General features: G+C 46.6%; 1 protein-coding gene across 1 annotated transcript in view; it reads right to left on the reverse strand.

Annotated features, from left to right (window-relative positions):
• Positions 1 to 23,520, reverse strand: part of LOC147712854 (acidic mammalian chitinase-like) — a 325,733-nt gene that overhangs the window by 140,272 nt on the left and 161,941 nt on the right. The window contains exons 6-8 of the mRNA XM_086919719.1: positions 4,890 to 5,013; positions 4,602 to 4,787; positions 4,355 to 4,471 (exon numbers count right to left, since the gene is read on the reverse strand). Of these exons, the coding sequence (XP_086775845.1) occupies positions 4,355 to 4,471; positions 4,602 to 4,787; positions 4,890 to 5,013 (427 nt within the window). The remainder of the gene's footprint in view (positions 1 to 4,354; positions 4,472 to 4,601; positions 4,788 to 4,889; positions 5,014 to 23,520) is intronic.

Raw genomic sequence — 23,520 nt, forward strand, 5'->3', positions numbered from 1 at the left:
GTATGTCTGAACAGGAATTTGTGGCGGGTGGTACGGAACTTCCTGGAAGATTAAGAGAGATGGCGTGGGCTACCCTCCACACTTTTGGGAAGGGCGGCCATCTTCTAAATTATCACACTTCCCAAGCTGCTCTATGCTCTTCAAAACATGTATCATCGTATCCTACAAGACAAGTTTGCCAAAATAGAGAAAGAGCTGAAATTCCGGGGAGAAGGGGGGAGAACAAGAACAATCCCAGAGTAGCACTTAAGAGGATACAACGAAATCCCTACAATAGAGGGCTCACCATTGCAGATATTAAGGCCTACTACTGAGCGTCACATCTGATAAATATAAACTATTGGAACTTCGCTCCCTAGGACCACTCGGCCTTTTGGTTGGAAAGGACAAAGCTACAGACAAGAACACATTCACTTTACCTGTGTGGGGGAAAACATCCTGACAGTTGCTGCCAGCAACCAAGTGACATTAGACACATGGGAAAAAGCTACTAAATGTATTGGCTAGGCACAAAAAGTCACCAAAGAAACAACACTATGGGTGGGGTCATAGGTAGGTTAAATGTGGGGTTGGAATCTCCAAAGTTGGAGATCTGCTGGAAAATGGGGACGCCAGGCCCTTCCTCTCCCTACTACAGTAATTTAAACTGAATCTGAATCAATTCCTGAAGTACACTCAATTGCGACACGCTTGGCTGGCGGAGGGGCTGGAGGGATTGAGACCCCAGAATGTGCTCCCTTGTAAGGAAGAATTCTTATTGTTGAAATGGGGAAGGGGCAATTTCCCTTACATACAATACACTGCACAATACCATGCCAGACACATTATGCAAACTGAGCACAAGGTGAGGGGCAGCTAGCTCAAGTACTATGCATTGGGGTCAACAGATGGGGCAGATGGACCTCAACTGAGATCAGATGCCACCTAAAGCCATGCAAAACAATAGAGATGATGTACTCACAAATATATTTCTAGCAGATCGATGGATACCTTATGCTTGGTAAATCACTGTAATGACAATGTGTTTAACTCCGTTTACGTTCGCAAAGTTATGGGTGCATGTTGGGACCACCTTATGTTGCTTATTCTTGAAAATAAAACATATCTATAATAAAATATTCTATTTAGAGCAAAACATGTGCCATGTGTGAACAATAACATAGCAGACACGTTGTCTCATTCACAGTGGCAGAGATTCCATGATTTGTTGCATGGTGGATATCTGCGGAAGACTGAGGTACCAACAGAGAAATGGAAAATGGGAGAGCGAAGATCCTCAGTTTGATTGGCACAGAGTACTAGGACAGCTTAAAGGAAGACTTGGAAGCAATTTCTCAACAGTGGGGCTTTTAGAAGATGTCAGAGCACTAATGAGCTAACAGAGAGAAGAGAGGAGGTAGTGAAGTTCATCATGCTCATATTGATAAAGGTGTGTCATCTACAACATTTGCTGGAAAATTGGTAGGGTTCAGTTTTTATGGAAAATTATTCTGGGGTTACGAACCATCAGCAGGTGAAATGGGAAGGTGTCTACTTCAGGGATGGACAAAAGAAAGAAAGAGGGTGGGCAAGAAGACGGAACCAGTAACCACAAGAGGTTATTGGGTTTGGGAAAAAGTTTACATCCGTTGTGTTGGTCGGATTTTGAAGCTTTGCAGTACAGTTAATGAAGCTATGTATGTTATGGTTGTTCAGAGCTTCTGGACAGAGGTTCAGAAGACGGTATGAAGGAGGAGGATGTTGAGAAAAGGCTTGATCATTTGTGCCATTATTTGGAACAATCCACGAAGGATCAAATGGGAAAAGGGCAAGGATTATCTTGCATAGGATACGCAATAGAATAGGCCGAAGTGGATGCTTGGTTCAAAGAGATGAGAGAGCTCATACGGGCTTAATATTTTGTAATGCAGATAGGAAAAGACTGCTGGTTGAACATCATCTCTTTTATTTTCATCTGTTTTTTTTGTTGCTTTTATCTCCATAAATGGGAAGAGTACGCGAGATGTAGGTCCTGTGCTCACTGTGCAACTGGATTCAAGCTAGCCTAGTTAATGAGGGGTGATACCCCAAAACTAGTCCCAGGAAGCTTGTTTCTTGTCTCGGGAGGATCTGACCTGGCAGTTCAGGACGGACTGTTCCCATGGGGAGCGGGGTCAAGACTCATTTGCAAATGACTTGGTTCAAACTGGGGTGGCGTGGTGAATAAATAAATGATGGATTAAATGCAGATCTGTGACTAGGGGTGAGTATTTGATTGGTTCAGCATTCTGTCCATCATCTGTTCTTTTTGCTTTAGTCACCCAATGTGGGAAGGCCCTCGCCCAGACGTGGGTCCTGTGTTCACTGTGCCACTGGATTCATGCTACCCTGGCTGAAGGAGGGTGATACCCAGAAACCGGTCCCAGGGTGCTTGTTTCTGGTTCAGGTAGGACCTGGTCTGGGAGTTCGGGCTGGACTGTTCCCAAGGGGAGCAAGGTCAAGATTGGTTTGCATATGAAAAGAACTGATGGATACCGGTACACATTCCATTCAGATGGGTGCCGCATCAGAACGAAAGAGATTAGGCTTTTTGTTTAGTTTCGAAGTTATGATTTGGACAAGTAGTGCTCTGCATGTTGTAAACGCTGTATTAGGGATAATGAAATGCATTTTTGAGCTTTTGATTGTAAAGTTTTCTTTTGGTTTCAGGTTATGTAGCTGAACCCGGTATTCCATGCTTCTACGTGTGGATTATCAGACAGATGAAAACCCATCCTTTCAGAAAAAAATGGGTTTTGGTCTACATGAGCCAAAATTGAATGGTGTAGCAGAAGGGGGACGAAGTAGGGTCAGTTTTTACCATGGCTATCTATGTTAGCGGGTGGGAGACTATGTCCCATCGTCTTTTTAATCCACCTTGAGGAGACTGATTTGGTGCAGTTATCAGGTTTGGGCTGTTAAAAAAAAATATTATTGAGCTTTGTATGTGATTTGTCGAATGTGGTTGGGCACATGTATATTTTGGACGGATTTGGTGGCAAGGAGGTTTTGGTGGGAAATTGTGAAATGCACTGCAGTTGTGCAGTTGAAAGGGCCAGAAAAAAAGTAAACCGAGAGATGATGCATTTTTCAAATGATAGAGTCATTAGGGTGGTAGAATATGTAGAAGTGATAACTTTGTAGTAGTGAGACAGGGATGTTGGCATGTATGTATGTATGGTATGTATTTAGGTTTCAACTGTTCACCTGTCCTAATAGAGTAGCCTTCTGCTCTTTAATCTGCCGTGGTTATGCTCCGTCCTCACGCATTTGGGCCCCTGGGAGTGACATCTGTATGGAGGTCTAACTCCTGGGTGTCTCTTGCAAGTGGTGGAGTCCAGTCCCATGGTGGTCGTAGACTGGATGGGGAGGAGCTAGAAAGTAGATGGTCTCTTGAGGTAGCATTTGGGGACACAACATGTCACGCTGTGGTCCTAATAGGCAGGGAATGCTTGTTAGAGTTGTTCCTAGATTCACACCTGCTCAGCGCCAGGATAGCCTCCTGGGTGATAATGAGTTCTGCAAATCTGCATATTGTAAAGCAACATAACATAGTATAACATAACAACCTATGAGTGTAAAGTATTTGTACCAATACTCACAGTAACACAGTGAAAACACCACAAAAGAACACCAAACCAGTTTAGAAAAATAAAGTATCTTTATCTAGACTAAACAAGACCAAAACAACAAAAATCCAACTCATAAGTATTAAGAAAAATGACTTTCTACAAGCTTATTTTTGCAATATCCTTTTGAAAGTCATTTTTCTTGTATGTTGGATGTTTGTTATTTTGGTCTTGTTTAGTCTAGATAAAGATACTTTATTTTTCTAAACCGGTGTGGTGTCCAGTCCTTTTGTGGTGTTTTCACTGTGTTACTGTGAGTGTTGGTACAAATACTTCACACATTGCCTTTGGGATAAGCCTGTCTGCTTGTGCCAAGCTACCAAGGGGGCGAGCATGGGTTATCTGGAGTGTGTATCCCCCTTACCCTGACTAGAAGCAAGGGTCCCTATTTGGACAAAGGTACCTATCTCTGCCTACTAGAGACCCCCATTTCTAACAGTGTTATTATATCAAACATAAATCTCAGACCCAGTTGGCTGATATCTAACTAAGCAAAACGTTTGCAGTGGTAAGTTGCTGAGCTTTGGTTGCACGTAAACAAAAAAGTCTCTTAGCAAAAGGGAATACATGGAAACACAGTTTGATTCGTATCCTCGCTCTAGCCGTGAGGAGTTTTGAATGACAAGTATATGAAACATTTAATAAGATGAGCATTCCTTTCCCTCATCTTGAGTTAATGTAGTGATGTACATGATCCAATGGCCTACCTTGCCCTCGTAGCTCACAGCGTTGTCGTAGCCGACCCACTCGTAGTCTTTGCAGGCATAAGGTACCTTCTGCTCATCGCTCCATTTCATTGTGGCTCCTTTTAGGAAGGTGCAGATCTGTAGGCACAGAAGTGTAATTTGTTGTATGTGGTCGAGAACAGGAATGAGCAAATCAAAAGACCAACACCTTCTGAACACCGGTTGATCTTAGAGAAATATATCAATTGAAATCACTTAAAAAAATCACCTCATAGTAGGCCCAGAATCCAGCTTCGCGGGTGTAGGTTCCAGTAGATCCAGCACCACTGACTGGGGCACCAATTCTGCAATCATTTGGGGTAATTTGTCGAAAGGTGCGGCCATAGGTTGGGAATCCCATCATCAGCTTCTCGGCAGGGACGCCATTATCTCTCCAGTACTTCATTGCAAACTCCTGTGGACACCAGAATCATATCCTGTCACTAGTGATGAAGCTCCTTCAGACACAAAATGAATTTGTAAGGATAGAAGCACTGGATTACAGTTTTACTCTTACACTGTTAAAGTAAATGAAGTCACCCTGGTCTTCCGGCCCTACACGGTAAGGGCTGTTGTGCCCTGTGACATTGTCCCAGCCTCCATGGAAATCATAGGTCATTACGCTGATGAAGTCTAGGACTCTGCAACAAAACAGGGTGAATTAATGTTAGAAAAGCTTAGTTGAATTGTATTATTCAGGCTGTGGTGTGTTACCATTCGGAGTTACTCATCACTTAAATGTGCATTATCAGAAAATATGTGCATGTCCATTTAAATAACGTAATCCCTCTAACATCAGACGAGACTCTTACAACTTTTTGTTTAGTAGGAAAAATATTTAATGTCATCTCCATTCATTTAGTTACCAAGTTGTCCTTTAAGACTTGACTAAGGCTAGGAAACACCTAGGCACCTAGATTACAGTGTATTTTATATATGGGAAAAGAAGATGGAAACATTGCATCACCATCTAGAGCTGAATGTTGGGATATATGTGAATTCATGAAAGATACTAGCCCTGGGAAACTATTGTTACTTCTCAGTGATATTTTCTTCTCCAGCATTCATCTTGGCACTTTCTTTCTTCATTAGCCTATCTTCAGAAGAGCTGCACCTATTTACACAAATGTGAATAAATTAAGACATATTTAGAAAAGGGGGTGGTGATGAACAGAGTGTCTGAGTTAAACAGACCAATCTTACCCAGTCCAAAGATCAGGGCTTGATCCATCACCGTTATTTATCTCACTGCCCCATCCCAGCTCAGAACCTGGCTATATGCAAATCAGTCTGTCCCTGGCCCAGTGCATCATGGGAACAGGGCAGACTAAACTACCAAGCCAATTCTTCACCAGAAAGGAGACAAGCTACCGGGGACCGGTTTCTGGCATTTCAGCCTTCTTCGGCCCGGCTTGTTGTAAATATTTTTGTCCACCCTAAGCGTGGAAGGGTATTCTCAGATGTGAGACCCTTGCTCATTGCACCATCAGGATTCAAGCAAACCGGGCCGAAGACGGCTGTAATGCCAGAAACCGGTCCCCGGGAGCTTGTTTCCTTCCCAGTGTAAGAATTGGCTTTTGTAGTTTAGTTTGCCCTGTTCCCATCATGCACTGGGACAGGAACAGACTAATTTGCGTACAGCCAGGTTCTGAAACTGGGATGGTGCAGTGAGCTAAAAAACGGTGTTGGATCTAGCCCTGATCTCTTGACTGGGTGAGAGCTTTCTGCTTAATTCAGAGACTCTGTCCCTCACCACCCCTTGTTGTAAATATTTTTGTCCACCCTAAGCGTGGAAGGGTATTCTCAGATGTGAGACCCTTGCTCATTGCACCATCAGGATTCAAGCAAACCGGGCCGAAGACGGCTGTAACGCCAGAAACCGGTCCCCGGGAGCTTGTTTCCTTCCCAGTGTAAGAATTGGCTTTTGTAGTTTGGTTTGCCCTGTTCCCATCATGCACTGGGACAGGAACAGACTAATTTGCATACAGCCAGGTTCTGAAACTGGGATGGTGCAGTGAGCTAAAAAACGGTGTTGGATCTAGCCCTGATCTCTTGACTGGGTGAGAGCTTTCTGCTTAATTCAGAGACTCTGTCCCTCACCACCCCTTGTTGTAAATATTTTTGTCCACCCTAAGCGTGGAAGGGTATTCTCAGATGTGAGACCCTTGCTCATTGCACCATCAGGATTCAAGCAAACCGGGCCGAAGACGGCTGTAATGCCAGAAACCGGTCCCCGGGAGCTTGTTTCCTTCCCAGTGTAAGAATTGGCTTTTGTAGTTTGGTTTGCCCTGTTCCCATCAAGCACTGGGACAGGAACAGACTAATTTGCATACAGCCAGGTTCTGAAACTGGGATGGTGCAGTGAGCTAAAAAACGGTGTTGGATCTAGCCCTGATCTCTTGACTGGGTGAGAGCTTTCTGCTTAATTCAGAGACTCTGTCCCTCACCACCCCTTGTTGTAAATATTTTTGTCCACCCTAAGCGTGGAAGGGTATTGTCAGATGTGAGACCCTTGCTCATTGCACCATCAGGATTCAAGCAAACCGGGCAGAAGATGGCTGTAATGCCAGAAACCGGTCCCCGGGAGCTTGTTTCCTTCCCAGTGTAAGAATTGGCTTTTGTAGTTTGGTTTGCCCTGTTCCCATCATGCACTGGGACAGGAACAGACTAATTTGCATACAGCCAGATCCGGAAACTGGGATGGTGCAGTGAGCTAAAAAACGGTGTTGGATCTAGCCCTGATCTCTTGACTGGGTGAGAGCTTTCTGCTTAATTCAGAGACTCTGTCCCTCACCACCCCTTGTTGTAAATATTTTTGTCCACCCTAAGCGTGGAAGGGTATTCTCAGATGTGAGACCCTTGCTCATTGCACCATCAGGATTCAAGCAAACCGGGCCGAAGACGGCTGTAACGCCAGAAACCGGTCCCCGGGAGCTTGTTTCCTTCCCAGTGTAAGAATTGGCTTTTGTAGTTTGGTTTGCCCTGTTCCCATCATGCACTGGGACAGGAACAGACTAATTTGCATACAGCCAGGTTCTGAAACTGGGATGGTGCAGTGAGCTAAAAAACGGTGTTGGATCTAGCCCTGATCTCTTGACTGGGTGAGAGCTTTCTGCTTAATTCAGAGACTCTGTCCCTCACCACCCCTTGTTGTAAATATTTTTGTCCACCCTAAGCGTGGAAGGGTATTCTCAGATGTGAGACCCTTGCTCATTGCACCATCAGGATTCAAGCAAACCGGGCCGAAGACGGCTGTAACGCCAGAAACCGGTCCCCGGGAGCTTGTTTCCTTCCCAGTGTAAGAATTGGCTTTTGTAGTTTGGTTTGCCCTGTTCCCATCATGCACTGGGACAGGAACAGACTAATTTGCATACAGCCAGGTTCTGAAACTGGGATGGTGCAGTGAGCTAAAAAACGGTGTTGGATCTAGCCCTGATCTCTTGACTGGGTGAGAGCTTTCTGCTTAATTCAGAGACTCTGTCCCTCACCACCCCTTGTTGTAAATATTTTTGTCCACCCTAAGCGTGGAAGGGTATTCTTAGATGTGAGACCCTTGCTCATTGCACCATCAGGATTCAAGCAAACCGGGCCGAAGACGGCTGTAATGCCAGAAACCGGTCCCCGGGAGCTTGTTTCCTTCCCAGTGTAAGAATTGGCTTTTGTAGTTTGGTTTGCCCTGTTCCCATCATGCACTGGGACAGGAACAGACTAATTTGCATACAGCCAGGTTCTGAAACTGGGATGGTGCAGTGAGCTAAAAAACGGTGTTGGATCTAGCCCTGATCTCTTGACTGGGTGAGAGCTTTCTGCTTAATTCAGAGACTCTGTCCCTCACCACCCCTTGTTGTAAATAAATTAAGACATGACATCAATCGGTGGTTATTGTGCATTGTGAGGAGGAAGGTGATAGATCCAATGACATTTGAGTAAACAGTTAGTTTATTCACTTTCTAAAGCATGAGATCTTAGGTAGTCACATGCTTATTTAAAAAGAATAGGGGATGTGGCCACACAGGCAACCGTAAGGGCCGCGTGGTGCTAAAGCTCTGGCGGACCTGGTCCTTAGGTCCAGTCTGGATGGGTCCATAGGCTGATAACCAGCGCTCTTACTGCAGCAATCTAACCCCAAAAGCTCTAGTGTGGAAGGGGCAGCAACAGTTACACATTAAGGGCTACCGGAGCCAGTGTATTTGTTAGACCTGCCAATTCTTGGTGTGGTTACCCCTGGTTTTTTGCCTCTACCTCCTCTATTTTTGATGCTATGATGGATTTGGTTTTGCTGGCTTAGATGCTTTGAACACTTTGCCACTGCTGATCAGTGTCAACGTGCAAGTGGTCCATGTATAAAGTGCTGTGACAATTAGTTGTCCATAATTGGTATGTTTGTTTACTAGTAAATTCCCTAGTAAAGTGCACTATGTGTGCCAGGGCTGGTAATGCAAATGCTACTTGTGGGCCTGCATCACTAAATGTGCCACCCACACAAGTAGCCCTGAAAAGAGATCTCAGGCCTGCCACTGCAGTGCCTGCACGCAGTTTGTTAACTGCCTTGTTGTCCTGACAAGTGCACCCACTTGCCAGGCCTTACCTTCCCTTTTTTATGCACATTAGACACCACTATAATAGGCCCAAGATACCCCATGGGCAGGGTGCAGTGTATGGGAAAGGTTAGACATGTACTGATGTGCGTACCATGTCCTGACAGTGAAATACTGCCAAATTCGTTTTTCACTGTTGCAAGGCCATTTTGCCCATAGGACAGAATGGGGAATGCTGTGTCACATGTTTCCAACATATCTTCCCGTAGGCATAAGATGGAGGAATGGAGTTTAGTGTGCCTGACCTCAGAATATAATAACACATATGTTTGTGAAGATGTTTTTTAAATTGTGTGCTTAGAAACCACGTTTTAAGAAGTGTCTGGTTTCTTGTCTTTAAACCATTCTGTGTGCCTCTGCCTGTTTGTGTATTGACCATCTGGGTTTGGATGTAGCAGTGTCTGGGGAGTGTCCCCAACACCAGAGAGGGGTAGGTGAGGCAGCAACAGGTTGGCCTGCATTTGAGTGAGGGGGAAAGAGTATCCCCCCTGGATGTGAAGAGGGCTGTGTTGCTGTCACAAAAGGATGCTCCACCTCCTGCTGAGCGTCAGGGGCCCAGACCTGCACTATCAAAGGAAGAGGGTGTGCATTGGCAGGAAGACACCCAGGTCTTGTATGGCCTGGAGTCAGAGCCCCCTGAACAGAAAGACTTCTAAGGCATTTAGGGTTATAAATGTGAGAGCTGAATCCCCTGAATTCAAGACTGAAATCCAGATTGAAAAAGGATTGAACCTACTTCATGATCAAGAGGAACCTCTGCCAAGGAAGAACAGCTGAAGAGACTGAAGAGAAAGACTGCCCTTGTTGTGTGTTCTGGGGATGGCCTGCAGTTTGCTGATTTGACTAAGGAGAGGTCAAGGGACTTTGCTGTGTGCTGTGTCCCCCTGCTTGTGAGGACTTTGCTGTGTGCTCTGTCCTGCAGTAGAGTGTCTCCAAGGGCCAGAGGAGAGCTGGTCCCCTGTTGTGGAAACTCAGGAACATAAAAGTTTCCAACCGTGTCTCAGCGACGCTTGGTGCATGGTGCGTTTGCAGACCTGACATTGCCATGTGGTCCGTGGTACTGTTTACGAGGTGCCCCGTGATTGCATTGCCCCCGCAGCGTGATACATTGTCCACGCTGCTGTGTTTCTGTTGTGGCCCGAGCAGTCATCGTAACTGAGGCTGCGAGTAAGGATCCCCGCCACCGGCCCAAGCCACAATATGCTACAGAATTTCTGGAAGGCTGCTGTGTGGTCCGTGGTACTGTTTACGAGGTGCCCCATGATCGCATTGCCCCGCAGTGTGAAACTTCGTCCATTCTGCTGCATTGCTGTTTGTGGCCCGAGCCATCATCGTAACAGAGGCTGTGAGTAAGGGTCACCGCCGCCCGCCTGAGCCGCAACATGCTAGGATTTCTTGAAGCTACGAAAGCTGCAAGGTGAAAGGGATCGTATCGTTGTTTACCAAGAGGAATCTGCCGAAGCTCGTCAATGAAGGAGAAGGCAGCTCTGTAACCCGTCCGGCTACAGCGTCACCTAACAACGGAGCGACAACGTCATTGCGCCGCCCAGCAGGACATCCGACGTGCGGGGAGAGAGAGAGAGAGAGAAAGAGAGGCAGCGCACCCCCCCAGGTAAGGCTTGGACTCCTGTCGGGAGCCACAAGCGTGTGTGGCCTGGGGAAGCGTGCAGGAGAAGTACAGGAGTGCTCCGAACTCTCTCCCGCTGCACCGTGTTAGACACCCTGAGTCCCCGGGGCAGCCCGTACCTGTCCAGCAGTACCCGGGCCGCCCCTTTAGGCTTATGACCGTTGTCTCTGGTGTTGGCCCTAGTGGGGGCCCGAGTTGACTGCGCAGATTGGCGTACATCAATATTTCTTGCATTACGAACTGCCTGATTCTTGCATTATGAATCGCATTATTCTTGCATTACGAACATTATGCTTGCATTATGAACTGCATTATGCTTGAATTTACGAATCGCATTATTCTTGCATTACGACCTGCATTATTCCTGCGTTACAAACTGCATTAGTATTTGCATTAAGGAATGTGTTATTACTACATTACGAACTGCATTACGAGCCGCATAGCATTACATTAGGACTCCATTAGATCATTGTGAACTGCTCATTAATACCGCAAGAACCTATAAGTGATTGCTGGCCTAATAACCGGCAAAGTGAAATATTACGAAAATGCATATGTTGGATTTCTATCATTTGGTCTCATCGTATTGCTTTTGATAAAGATAACGCTATTTTCACAAAAACCAGTGTGGTGTCCATTTGTGGAGTTATCACTCTGTTACTGGGAGTGTGGTTGTAAAATCTTTTCGCCTTGCCTTGGAGATAAGCCTGGCTGCTCGTGCCTAGCCACTGGGGGGGTGAGCAGGGGTTATCTAAGAGGGAGTCACTCCTTTCCCTGACTAGAAGCAAGGGTCCCTATTTGGACTAAGGTACCTACCTCAGCCAACCAGAGACCCCCAGTTCTAACAGTATTGGACACGCATGCAGCTGCTGCAGGGCTTCTTGAAGGCCGCAGAGTGATAGAGGCCATGGGCGAGCCTGAGATGCGTGGCAGGCGAGTCGTGCAGCGAGGCCCAATGTCGTTGCTGATCCAAGACACCCCAATATCACCCTGCGCTGAGTGGCCTTGAGGTGCCGCGATGTGAGGGCAACTGCCCCATTTGACGCGTCAAGGCCAGCAGAAACTCTCCAGGTGGCCCATACAGCCGTGAACTCAGGCCTGCTCCTGCCCCATTCATCTGTACACCTGATGCGGCCCACCATTAGGAGGCACCTCTAAAAGAATAAAAACCATTAGATGGCATGGACTTCATAACATCGCGCCTTGGGCATATCACCGTACCTCTTTCAAATTTCCAAAAGCTCCCATTAATGATTGCTTGCCGTAGTTCAGGCCAACAACCCCTCTCCCCTGAACTGTCGGTTCCTGACTGACTCTGCGCTCTGGACTATTCTTTGGCTGGGGGGAGCCACTCTGCATCAGAGCTCTTTATCTACTACCAGGGTTTATTTGTGTCCCAGTGGTGGGGCACTAACTACGCCCCACTGCTGATCCACTGCAATACCCTCCCCCTTTTCTTTTAATTAGGAGAAACACCAGGCACCACAAAAGTGCAACCAGCTATCTCACAGCCTGAGAACTACTAGCAGCAACTTTCAAGCCCACACCTACATTTGCCCTTACAAGGCCTGTACAAGAGTAGTCACATTGAACTGACCCAAACAGTGGTGCGAGGTGATCCGACGAAGGGTAAAATAAAAAACAAAAACAAGGTAGCTGACAACCCTAGGGTTTATGAGTGTCCCAGTGGTGGGGCACTAACTGTTCTCCACTGCTGATCCACTGCAACACCCTCCCCCTTTTCTTTTAATTGGGAGAAACACCAGGCACCACAACAGTACAACCAGCTATCCTGCAGCCTGAGAACTACTAGTGATTCCAAAGGGGATGATGGACAGAGCGTTTGAGCAAATCAATCACTCACCCCCAGTCAACTGATCTGGGTTTAATCCATCATCATTCTTTAGCTCACTCCACCACCCCAGTTCAGACATGGCCATATGCAAATCAGTCTGACCCTGTACCTCATAGGAACAGTCCAGCCCGAACTACCAAGCCGTGTCTTCCCTGGACCGGAAACAAGCATCCTGGGACCGGTTTCAGGTTCATAACCCTCATCAGCCAGGCTATCCTGAATCCAGTGGGAAAGTGAGAAAGGGACCCACGTCTGGGCATACCCTGCCAACTTAGGGCGAACAAAGCGATACCAAAGGAGATGATGGATGGAGCGTTTGAGCAAATCAATCACTCACCCCCAGTCAACTGATCTGGGCTTAATCCATCAACTTCTTTAGCTCACTCCACCACCCCAGTTCAGACATGGCCATATGCAAGTCAGTCTGACCCTGTGCCTCATGGGAACAGTCCAGCCTGAACTGCCAAGCCATGTCTTCCCTGGACTGGAAACAAGCATCCTGGGACCGGTTTCGGGTTCATAACCCTCATCAGCCAGCAACTTTCGGGCCCACACCTACATTTGCCCCTACAAGGCCTGTACAAGAGTAGTCACATTGAACCGACCCCAACAGTCGTGCGAGGTGATCCAAAGCAGAGTAAACCAAAAAAAAAACAAGATAGCTGACAACCCAGGGGAAGTGCTAAATACAGAGGGTGTTGCGACTGGAGGACCAGAAACAGCACAATCAATAGCCGTGGACGCCATCATGGTGGAAGTACGGGCTGGCTTCCAGGCAATATATGTGCGTTTTGATACCCTCACCCATCGATTAAACCGAATAGGGGAACGTATCGACAAGGAAAATGCATGGCTAGATGGAGCAAAGGAACAAAAATTCGGTTTGGACGATGCCGGCACCATGATGATTAAGTGACTGGAGAAGTTAAAATCACGACTCAAGACAGTGTCATAGGACCACCCACCACAGCGTTGCTACACACCTGAGGTTGACACCACCCTAAGCATTGGGGGATGTTTTGTTGCCTTATTGGTATATTTGGTATTTGCTTGGCAGGTTCTCACCAAGTATGGGAGGAGGGGGGGGGATTGTACTTATTGGGATGTTTGTTTGTTGTTTTTTGCTTCATTCTGTTTCTTACAGCGCATACACACCATACCTTCTATGCCCACACTTCAAATATAACCATAGATGATGAACGCTTGTCATAACGTGAAATGTATTGCAGATATCAATTTCATGTCCTGTAATATCCAAGGCATTAATAATCCTGTAAAGGTTAGCGGGTATTACAATATCTTAACAGACATGGAGTACAGATAGCCTTCTTACAGGAGACACATCTGGCGCCCAATCCTACACACTGCTACGCCACTGCATGGGGTACCCATCGTTATTTCTCCAGCTAAAGTACTTACTCACGTGGTGTCTGTCTGTACACTAATCCATAAAACCTTGCCCTTTCATCTATACACCAATTACATTGATGTTGAGGGTAGATACATACTGGTGGCAAAACAACAAGCATATATGCTCCCAACATCGATACACCGGACTTCTTTCAAGCACTCCAGACCCTCTCTAAGACATCGCGGCTCTTGCCACGATGGCCAAACCCCATTCGCTAAGTGTGCTACTAGACCTCTGTGACATGTATACCCTCAGTGACCCCTGGCACCTGCGACATGCCTCCCCCATAGCATATACTTTTCACTCTGCACCTCATAATACATCGTAACAAACTGGCTACTGGCTAGTGTGTGCAGGTTCACGCCATGGTTTGGTTCCATCACACACCTCCAACCCACGCTATCTGACCATTTCCTTGTAGTTATGACACTGCATATTCCCATTAGTGTTGGTTTGGTATGCCAATGGCGCTTTCCCAACATGGCATGGCATGATGAACTATTCAGTTCAGCACTCTGTTTCGCAATAACAGAAATGTTTTCAGTGAAAAAGGACTACATCCAATTGCAGGCCAACCTATGGGAGGCTTTCAAAACATACATAAGGGGCTTATGCATATCTAAACACTCTGTGGTGGTATGGGCCTTACACAGGAGCCGAGCCTGCATTGAAACAGAACTGATGGATTTGGACTGGTCTGACTCTCAGACACATACTGACCATCGCCTGCCCAAATGCACTACGCTTCTCATTGACTTCCGCAAATACGCAGAGCGAGAAGTAAATTTATGGGGAAGTACACAATGGCCGACTGCTGCGGGGTTGGGTGAACGACCAGACTGTACACTGGCCAGAATGTTGTGACCGCCTAGCATCATATCCTATATTTCCGGAGTTGCAGAAAACCAACAGTACACGAGCCACAACCACAGTGGACATACAGACAGAATTACTCAGTTATCACTCTAACCTATACTCCTCGCGTTTCGGCGGTGACACCACTGAGATATTAAAATACTTGAAGGAGGTGGCTCACTCCCGCACACCAACACTTCCTTATCTAGCCTTTTTCCACTGAGGTGATATTTCAAGAAATAGACTCCATGGACAGTTCTAAAGCACCCAGCCTAGATGGCTCTATAGGCATGTTCTATAAAACATACAAACATTTATTGCCACCGTCCCTCCTTGCCATGTACTCAGAGGCTACTGAGATTGGCCTGCTCCCGCCCACACTACGTGAGGCCGTGGTTACATTACTATTAAAACCAGACAAAGATCCTCAACACTGGGAGTCATACTGCTCATTGTCATCACTAAATTACGATAATAATATACTGGCTAAACTACTGCCCCCCCGTTTAGCACTACTATTAGATCAAATAATTTCCCCTGCCCAACAAGGATTTTTCCCACATTGTTCAATGTCCCTCAACCTGCACACAGTATTCACAGTACTTAACAGAATGTCTCCGACAGTGCCTGCTGCTGTGCCTCTGCTGGACGTGGAAAAAGCATTTAATTTGTTAGAATGGTAACTCCTACATGTCATGCTCTGCAAGCTAGGCTTCATGCATGGTTTCACTTCCCTAATATTGCTCTCATATGCCCAACCAACTGCCAGGATAAGAGTAACTAAGAGTACTATTTGTACGCCATCCTGCTGAAAACTTGACACATATTCTTGTCAAAATCACTCATCACTGAGCCTTTTCCAGACTACACATAAATTGGGCTAAGTCTGAATTATTTCCGCTCACGGACGTCACAACACCAGGGCACTGTGGGTTTCCTCTAACATGGTGCGAAGGTGCTGTCTGTTTCCTGGGTATTTATATACATCAAGACAAGGAACAGGTAGTACGCCTGAATTATGGCCCTACGGTGGACAGATTGACTGTAAGAAAGGGGCTCCTATCCCTAGCTCAGAGGCATCAGTGTGCACTATCAACTGCTTGGAGTAATCAGGTCCTTTTAAATTGGTGCTGAGCACATTGCCTCTTTCAGGGTGTGAAAAGCCTTTTGGCAACTAACAGTTCAGTTTATGGTGAGGGGAGTCATAATGGACCCATATCCCTTCACAAACCTCCTGTAGTATCCAGTCAAGCCAAGGAATGCCCTGACTTGCCTCTGGGCTGTTGGAGCTGCCCATTCCATGATACTCTGGATCTTGGGGTGTAAGGGTTGTACCTGGCCTCCACCAACAAGGTGGCCCAGGTCCACAGTGCCCTGCCCTATCTGGCATTTGGATGCCTTGATAGTTAGACCTGCAGATTGCAGGTCTTGTAAAACCATCCCAAGGTGGATCAGGTGATCCTGCCAGGTATAGCTAAAGACAGCATTATCATCAAGATAAGCTGCACTAAAGGACTCCAACCCAGTCAAGACTCGATTCACCAACCTCTGGAAGGTGGCAGGGGAATTCTTTCACTCAAAAGGCATTACAGTAAACTGATAGTGCCCATCAAGTGTGGAGAATGCTGTTCTCTCTTTTGATCCTGGGGCCATGCAAATCTGCCAGTACCCTGCAGTTCAGTCAAAGGTACTGAGACATTTGGCTGCCCCCAACTTGTCTATCAACTCATCTGCTCTTGGAGTGGGGCGAGCATCTGTCTTGGTGATATAGTTGAGCCCTCTGTAGTCCACACAGAACCTCATCTCTCTCTTTCCACCCTGTGGATGAGGCTTGGGGACCAGAACCACTGGGCTAGCCCAAGGGCTCTCAGAGGGTTCAATAACCCCAAACTCCAGCATCTTGCTGACTTCAGCTTTGATGTTTTCCTTGACTTGGCCTGCTTGTCGATAGATCTTGTTTTTGACGGGGTTACTATCACCAGTGTCCACATCATGAGTACACCAGTTGGTCAGACCAGGAGTCAGGGAAAAGAGACTAGCATACTGTTGCAAGACTTGCTTCCAGTCAGTCTGCTGTTGGGTAGAGAGGGTGTCTGAAAAGACTACTCCATACACTGACCCATCTTTTGGGCTGTAAGAGAGGAGATCAGGGAGAGGTTCACTCTCTGCTTCCTGTTCCTCATCAGTCACCATCAGCATGGTGATGTCAGCCCTGTTATTGTAGTGTTTAAGGCGGTTCACATGGATAACCCTTTTGGGTGTCCTGCTTGTGCCCAGGTCCACTAAATAAGTGACCTCACTCTTTTTCTCCAGGATAGGGTAAGGGCCACTCAATCTGTCTTGGAGGGCCCTTGGTGCCACTGGGTCCAAAAACCACACGTGTCCCTCAGGTTGAAATGTAACTAGTGCAGATATTTGGTCCTATCAGTGCTTCTTAAGCTCCTGGCTGGCCTCAAGATTCTTGGATGCCTTTTCCATATACTCAGCCATTCTGGGCCTTAGGCCAAGCACATAGTCCACAATGTCTTGCTTGGGTTCTTGGAGAGGCCTCTCCCAACCCTCTTTTATAAAACAAAGTGGTCCCCTTACAGGATGACCAAACAGAAGTTCAAAGGGAGAAAACCCTACTCCCTTCTGTGGCACTTCCCTAAAGCAAAAAGCAGGCATGGTAACAGGACATCCCATCTCCTTTTGAGTTTTTCTGGGAGTCCCATGATCATACCTTTCAATGTCTTGTTAAATCTCTCAACAAGGCCATTGGTTTGTGGATGGTATGGGGTAGTAAACTTGTACTGCACACCACACTCCTTCCACATGTGCTTCAGGTAAGCAGGCATGAAGTTGGTACCCCTGTCTGAAACCACCTCCTTAGGAAACCCTACCCTGGTGAAGACACCTAGGAGGGCCTTGGCTACTGCTGGAGCCGTAGTAGTCCTAAGGGGAATTGCTTCAGGGTACTTAGTAGCATGATCCACTACAACTAGAATGAATTTGTTCCCTGATGCTGTGGGAGGCTCAAGCGGACCCACAATGTCCACACATACCCTTTCAAAGGGAACCCTCACCACTGGCAGTGGTATCAGGGGCGGCCTTTGGGTGGCCACCTATCTTGCCACTGGCCTGACAGGTAACACAAGAGCTAACAAACTCCTTCACCTTTTGGTGCATCTGGGGCCAATAGAAGTGGCTCACTAGCCTTTCCCAAGTTTTGGTTTGCCCCAGATGTCCAGCTAGGGGGATGTGATGAGCAAAGGTTAGGAGGAACTCCCTGTACGTTTGTGGCACTACCACTCTCCTGGTGGTTTCAGGAGTGGGATTTCTTGCCTCAGCATACAGTAATCCCTCTTCTCAATAAGCTCTGTGGGTACCACTGACATCTCCCTGTGCTTCTGAAACAGCTTGCTGCCTCAGGCTTTCAAGAATGCAACAGTCTTGCTGACCCTGGCCCCGCTCTTCCCTACGGGTCCCCCTGGGCACAAGAGTTCAACCTGGTAAGGCTCAAGCTCCATGGGCTCAGTTCACTCTAGGATTTGCAAGTCCTCTCCCTGAGGAGAGGGGTCCTGAGAATTTGGCTGTGTAGAAGCTGGTCCCCCAATCTTCTTGCTTTTTCTCTTGGTTGGTTGGGCCATACTTTCAGGCTCCAAACCTACCTGTTCACCCTTCTTTTTGCTCTGTGCTCTTGTTTGCACACACACCAATTCAGGGATATCCAGCATGGCTGCATGGGTTATTTGCTCAACCTCAGCACAGACTGAGGTTTCTAGGTCATTTCCAAGGAGACAGTCAGCTGGCAACTTTTGAGAAACCACTACCTGGTTCAGGCCAGTAACCCCTCCCCAACCTAGTGTCACTATAGCCATTGGCTGAATAGTGGTAACACTGTCAGCATTGGTGACTGGGTGAGTTTTCCCAATCAGGTATTACTCAGGGGAAACCAGTGTATTTCTCACCATAGTGACACTGGCACCTGTATCACTCAGTGCTTCTATTCGAGTTCCATTAATGTAAGGGTATTGCAAATACGTATTCAGGTCGGGTGGTCACACAGTTACAGTGGCAAACTCAATCTCCCAAAAGGAAACTAGACTTGCTTGAGTGTATTCCCAGACTTGTTCTGGGCACTCCTCTGATCCCATTTGTAGACTTGCTGCCCCAGGAGTAGCTGTACTGGGTGCCTTAGGGGCCTTGTTTTGGGGCAATTTTTGTCTACAGTTAAATGTCCCAACTTCTTACAGTTGTTAAAATAGGCCTTGGAGGTATCAAAGTTCTTCCGCCTATAGGGCCGAGGCACATAGGGAGTAGTTTGGGACCCACCCACCTGTACAGGGTTTTGGGGGCCTTTGGAAGACTTACACTTTTTATCTTGGGGATTCTCACCACCTTTTCCCTGGGGAGGTTTTGTAACCACCTTCGTTTGGTCACCCCGAGTGGTTGTCCTTGTCACCCTAGTCTTGACCCAATGGTCTGTCTTCTTTCCCAATTCTTGGGGAGAAATTAGACCTAGGGCTACCAAATGCTGATGCAGCTTTTCATTTGTGCAGTTACTTAATATATGTTCATTCATAAACAGATTGTAAAGTCCAGTGAAATCATGCACATTATGTCCAGCTAACCAACCATCCAGTGTCTTTAATGAGTAGTCTACGAAGTCAATCCAGGACTGGGTGTGGGTTTTGTGAGCCCCCCCTTGAATCTAATTCTGTACTCCTCAGTAGTGAGTCCAAATCCCTCAATCAGAAGGTCCTTCATGAGGTCATAGGACCCTGCATCTGGCCCAGAGAGGGTCAGAAGCCTGTCTCTGCAGTTACCAGAGAACAGTTCCCACAGGAGTTCCCCCCAAAGAGGTTTCTTTACCCTACTTATTTCACAAGCCCTCTCAAAGGCTTTGGTGATGTCATCACCTGCCTCAAATTTGGGGACAATCCCTTTGGGTAATTTTAGGATCAGAATTCTCTTCTCTATCCTTATTGGTATTATTGCTGCCACCATTGATGGGTGCTAAACCCACCTCTTTCCTTTATTTCTCTAGAGCCAGGAGTCTGGAATCCAGGTCTATTCTTTTGGCCAGCTCTGCTTAAAAGATGTCCTCTTCACTCGGGCTATTCCCAATGTTTTCTCTGGGGCCTGTCCACCTGTGTGAGGCCTAGGATCCCATTGATTGATTCTTGGAGTAAAGGGTATGGGGCCCCTCTCCTCCCTAGAGATGACAGGGGGAACTATCCTCCTCCTCTGACACCTCTCCCCCTTCTGACTGGTCATCACCATGCTCAGAGGGGTGGCCTTTAGCATACTCAGCCAGGAGCTCCTGGAGCCCTTGTTTGGTTGGATGCAGGCCCATTGCAATATCTTTAATTTTGCATAAGGACCTCAATTCTTTGAAAGACAAGTGTATGTAAGGTGTGAGGTCGAGCTCCTCAACCAGGTCCATGGTGTTATCTTCACTAATAGCTGGGTTCTGTTGAGACATTTTAACCTGACAGTTCTAACCCTCTACCCTTGACTATAGTGACTTTTTATTTTTTTTAAATTCTAATGAGACTTTAAGCAAGGCCCTGACAAGACTTTTAGGATTTTGGAAAAACCAATTTCAGAATTCTAAAGGCAATTTAGGAGTTCTGTCGTGTGATCAGATGGTAACCAAGTAGTCCAACAAATGCAAGTTTGTATCCCACCGCTGATCTACCAATGTAAGAAAGTGGCTCTATATATACTGGACCACAGTAAGGTACAGTGTGTATAGAGTCCCCAGTCTCCAGATGAATGACAGAGGTTAGAGTTAGATATAACCTTACTCTCCAAAGTGGTAGCTTAGTCGAGCAGTAAGGCAGAATTAGAGGACAGTGTAAAGCATTTGTTGTACACACTCAGTCATCAAAAGGTGTCACACACTCAGGAACTGAACTCTAGGCAATTGTTTTATATCAAAAGATATAATTGTTTAACTTTAGAACCAACAAGTATCAAAACATACTTTTCTCAATATGGGTGACTTTAGATAATTACTTTGCAAAAAGGCAATAGATGTTGTAAGTACAATAGCACCCACAACAAATCTAACTTTCGTACAATAATTCTTTTGAGCTGTGCACTAATCCCTATCTGAAGTAAGTACAATAGCTACAGTGGATGCAATTGGCAACACAATTTCAAACACAATTTAAAGTTGAGCTCAATGGGTTTTTCTACATAAATGCAGTTGATTACTTTAAGGATTACTTCTCTAACCACTGGACTGGATCCTGGATTCATCCCTGGGACCTAAGCTGTAAACTGTTAAGTAAAAGCGTTTTGGTTACATTTGTGATTTTTAAAGAATATAAATGTATTTTCAAAGAGGACCACCTGGGTTGCACAAACACCTCGTCGCGGTCAGTGGCGATGATAAGGTTGGGAGGAAGTGGGTAGTATCAACAGTTAGGGCAAGGCTGATCAGGTGTCTGTTACCTTATAGCCATGCATGAGTGAGTGGGCTAGTTGTGGGTGCAGCCAGGGGATAGACACTATGACAACTCAGGCGGGGATGAGTTTGTAAGGGCAAAGACAAGTGTGGTCGGGCCCTGGACAAGCACCTCTCGCTATCCCAGTGTAACTAAGTAGGACCGTCTAGGTTATTACAAAACCCGGTGGAGACACCCTAAAGAGTACTCCACGGGATGTCCTCGTTCAGCCCTGTACTTTCAGAGGCCAAGCGAGGCCAAGCGGTGTATCCACCTTTGTTCTTTAAAGAACAGGTTCTGCTTGGATGTACTGGGGTTAGCTTCCAAGATTAAACCACTTCAAAGAATCAGCCGTGTGATTCCGTTCAAAGAAGTGCCTGCACATCTTTGTGTTGTTTTTCTTGCATCTAAAGTTGCTGCGGTGCTCAGAAATGCGTGTTTTTATTGGGCGAGTTGTCATCCCCACATAATATAGTCCGCAAGGGCATACCAGGAGGTAAATGCAGTTGGAGGTATTGCAATTAGTGTGCCCCCTCAATTCCCAAGTGAAAGAATCGGTTAGTTGGACTGTCTTGTGTGTGGATGTGAAGGGGCATACGCTGCACATCCCACAGGGGTAGTGTCCCTTCACTGGGGGTAGTTGCCCCCAGCTCAACAAATGTTTTGTTTGAAAGCAAGCGCCACACCGGGGGCAGACCTGTCCACACATTTGGGTCAGAGGGTATGACCAACACTCCGTGCGGTGTGGACGGGATGTATGAACCTCCTCAACAGACACACGCTAGTCTTTGCATATGAGTTTGTTACCGGGCATGAACATATTAGAGGGCCATACTACAGGGTCCCAGCTTCAGCCACTCAGTCCCTAGGTGTTTTTCTGTTTTTCTGTTAACCTGCCTTATCAACTACCGGCACGCTTATCAGGGTCACAGGACAGCAACTGCACTCCGCGCGGCGCGATTTGATGCAAGACAGCTTAACAAATGTTTTGTTTGAAAGCAAGCGCCACACCGGGGGCAGACCTGCAGACACATTTGCGGCAGAGGATATGACCAGCACTTTGCGCGCTGCTGACTGGAGTTATGTACCTCCTCAACAGATGCACGCTAGTCTTTGCATACGAGTTTGTGATCGGGCATGAACATTTGAGAGGACCACACTACTGGGTCCCAGCTTTAGCCACATAGTCCATAGGTGTTTTACTGTTTGCCTGCCACAAAGCGGGGGTGTCATATAGACCAACACACGAGAGGCTCAGAACACGGGGCATGTTCCACAAGTAATATACCAAACCTTCCCGTACCCCACTAGCCCTCCCTGAATGTGTCAACTGGCTGATTACGTGATGATGGCCTAATACTTCATTAATCTTTCCCAACCCAACTTTTGCTGGATTGCTTTGTTCATAAGGTGGATGAGTAGGCGTATGTTCCATTATGTCTACTGTTACTTTCTTGTCACACCTAGCCTAACTACAGAGGTTGTTTACCCGATGTACTACCCGCCGTGTACTGTTGTTGCACACATACTTGACCAATAGGTGAGTAAGGTGTTTCCCAACACCTACAAGAATGCTGCTAATACTGTTTTTTAACTGTATTTTCCATGGGGCATGCTCACCACCGTGCTCACTGAGGAATATACTCATGATTTTTTTTAACCCACATGCTAGCGGCACTTTCACTAGCATGGAACACTGTGTGTAGAAGGTCACGCACGACTGTTTGTGATTTCTATACCTGTTGTGATTTGCTCCCTTTGACTCCCAATCCAGGCAGATACAGCGCAACACAGGTACACCATTTTTGATCACTTTACAGTCTGAAGTGAATATTTTATACTTAGGTAGATCATTTAATGTAGACAGATTTACTTCTTTCTTAGGTCCTGATGAATCGCTAGTCATTGCACACCTGCGAGAAACATGTCGACAAATTTCTGTACATACTAGTCGAGTCTCGAAGAAGGAAACATAGCAATCCATCGAGTACAGGCTAGTCTTTTCTTTTAATTGAAGCAGGGGACCCCCAGAATAAACTTGATCCTGGTACTCCTAGCCTAATTCTAAACTCACCAATAAGTCTACACCAACCTGGCCCCACACCCGCACTTCACCCAAACGGCTGTTGGATAGAAGATCTCCGCCAAAGAGCCCCTCTTTGAGGTGTTGCCCATTGGGTATTGCACCGCCGACCCAACAAGGAGCATTACCAATGATGAAGCATGACACCTGAAAGGGTGTGTGAGGACATTACATCCAACAAAATGGATGCCCAACTGTAGGACCCCATCGAGACCCTACCACATCCAAACACTGGTGTGACCCGTACACTCTTTTATTTTAGGAACAGCCCAGTACTGCTTT

The sequence above is a fragment of the Lissotriton vulgaris genome, chromosome 5, assembly GCF_964263255.1.
Source record: "Lissotriton vulgaris chromosome 5, aLisVul1.2, whole genome shotgun sequence".
Classification (NCBI taxonomy): domain Eukaryota; kingdom Metazoa; phylum Chordata; class Amphibia; order Caudata; family Salamandridae; genus Lissotriton; species Lissotriton vulgaris.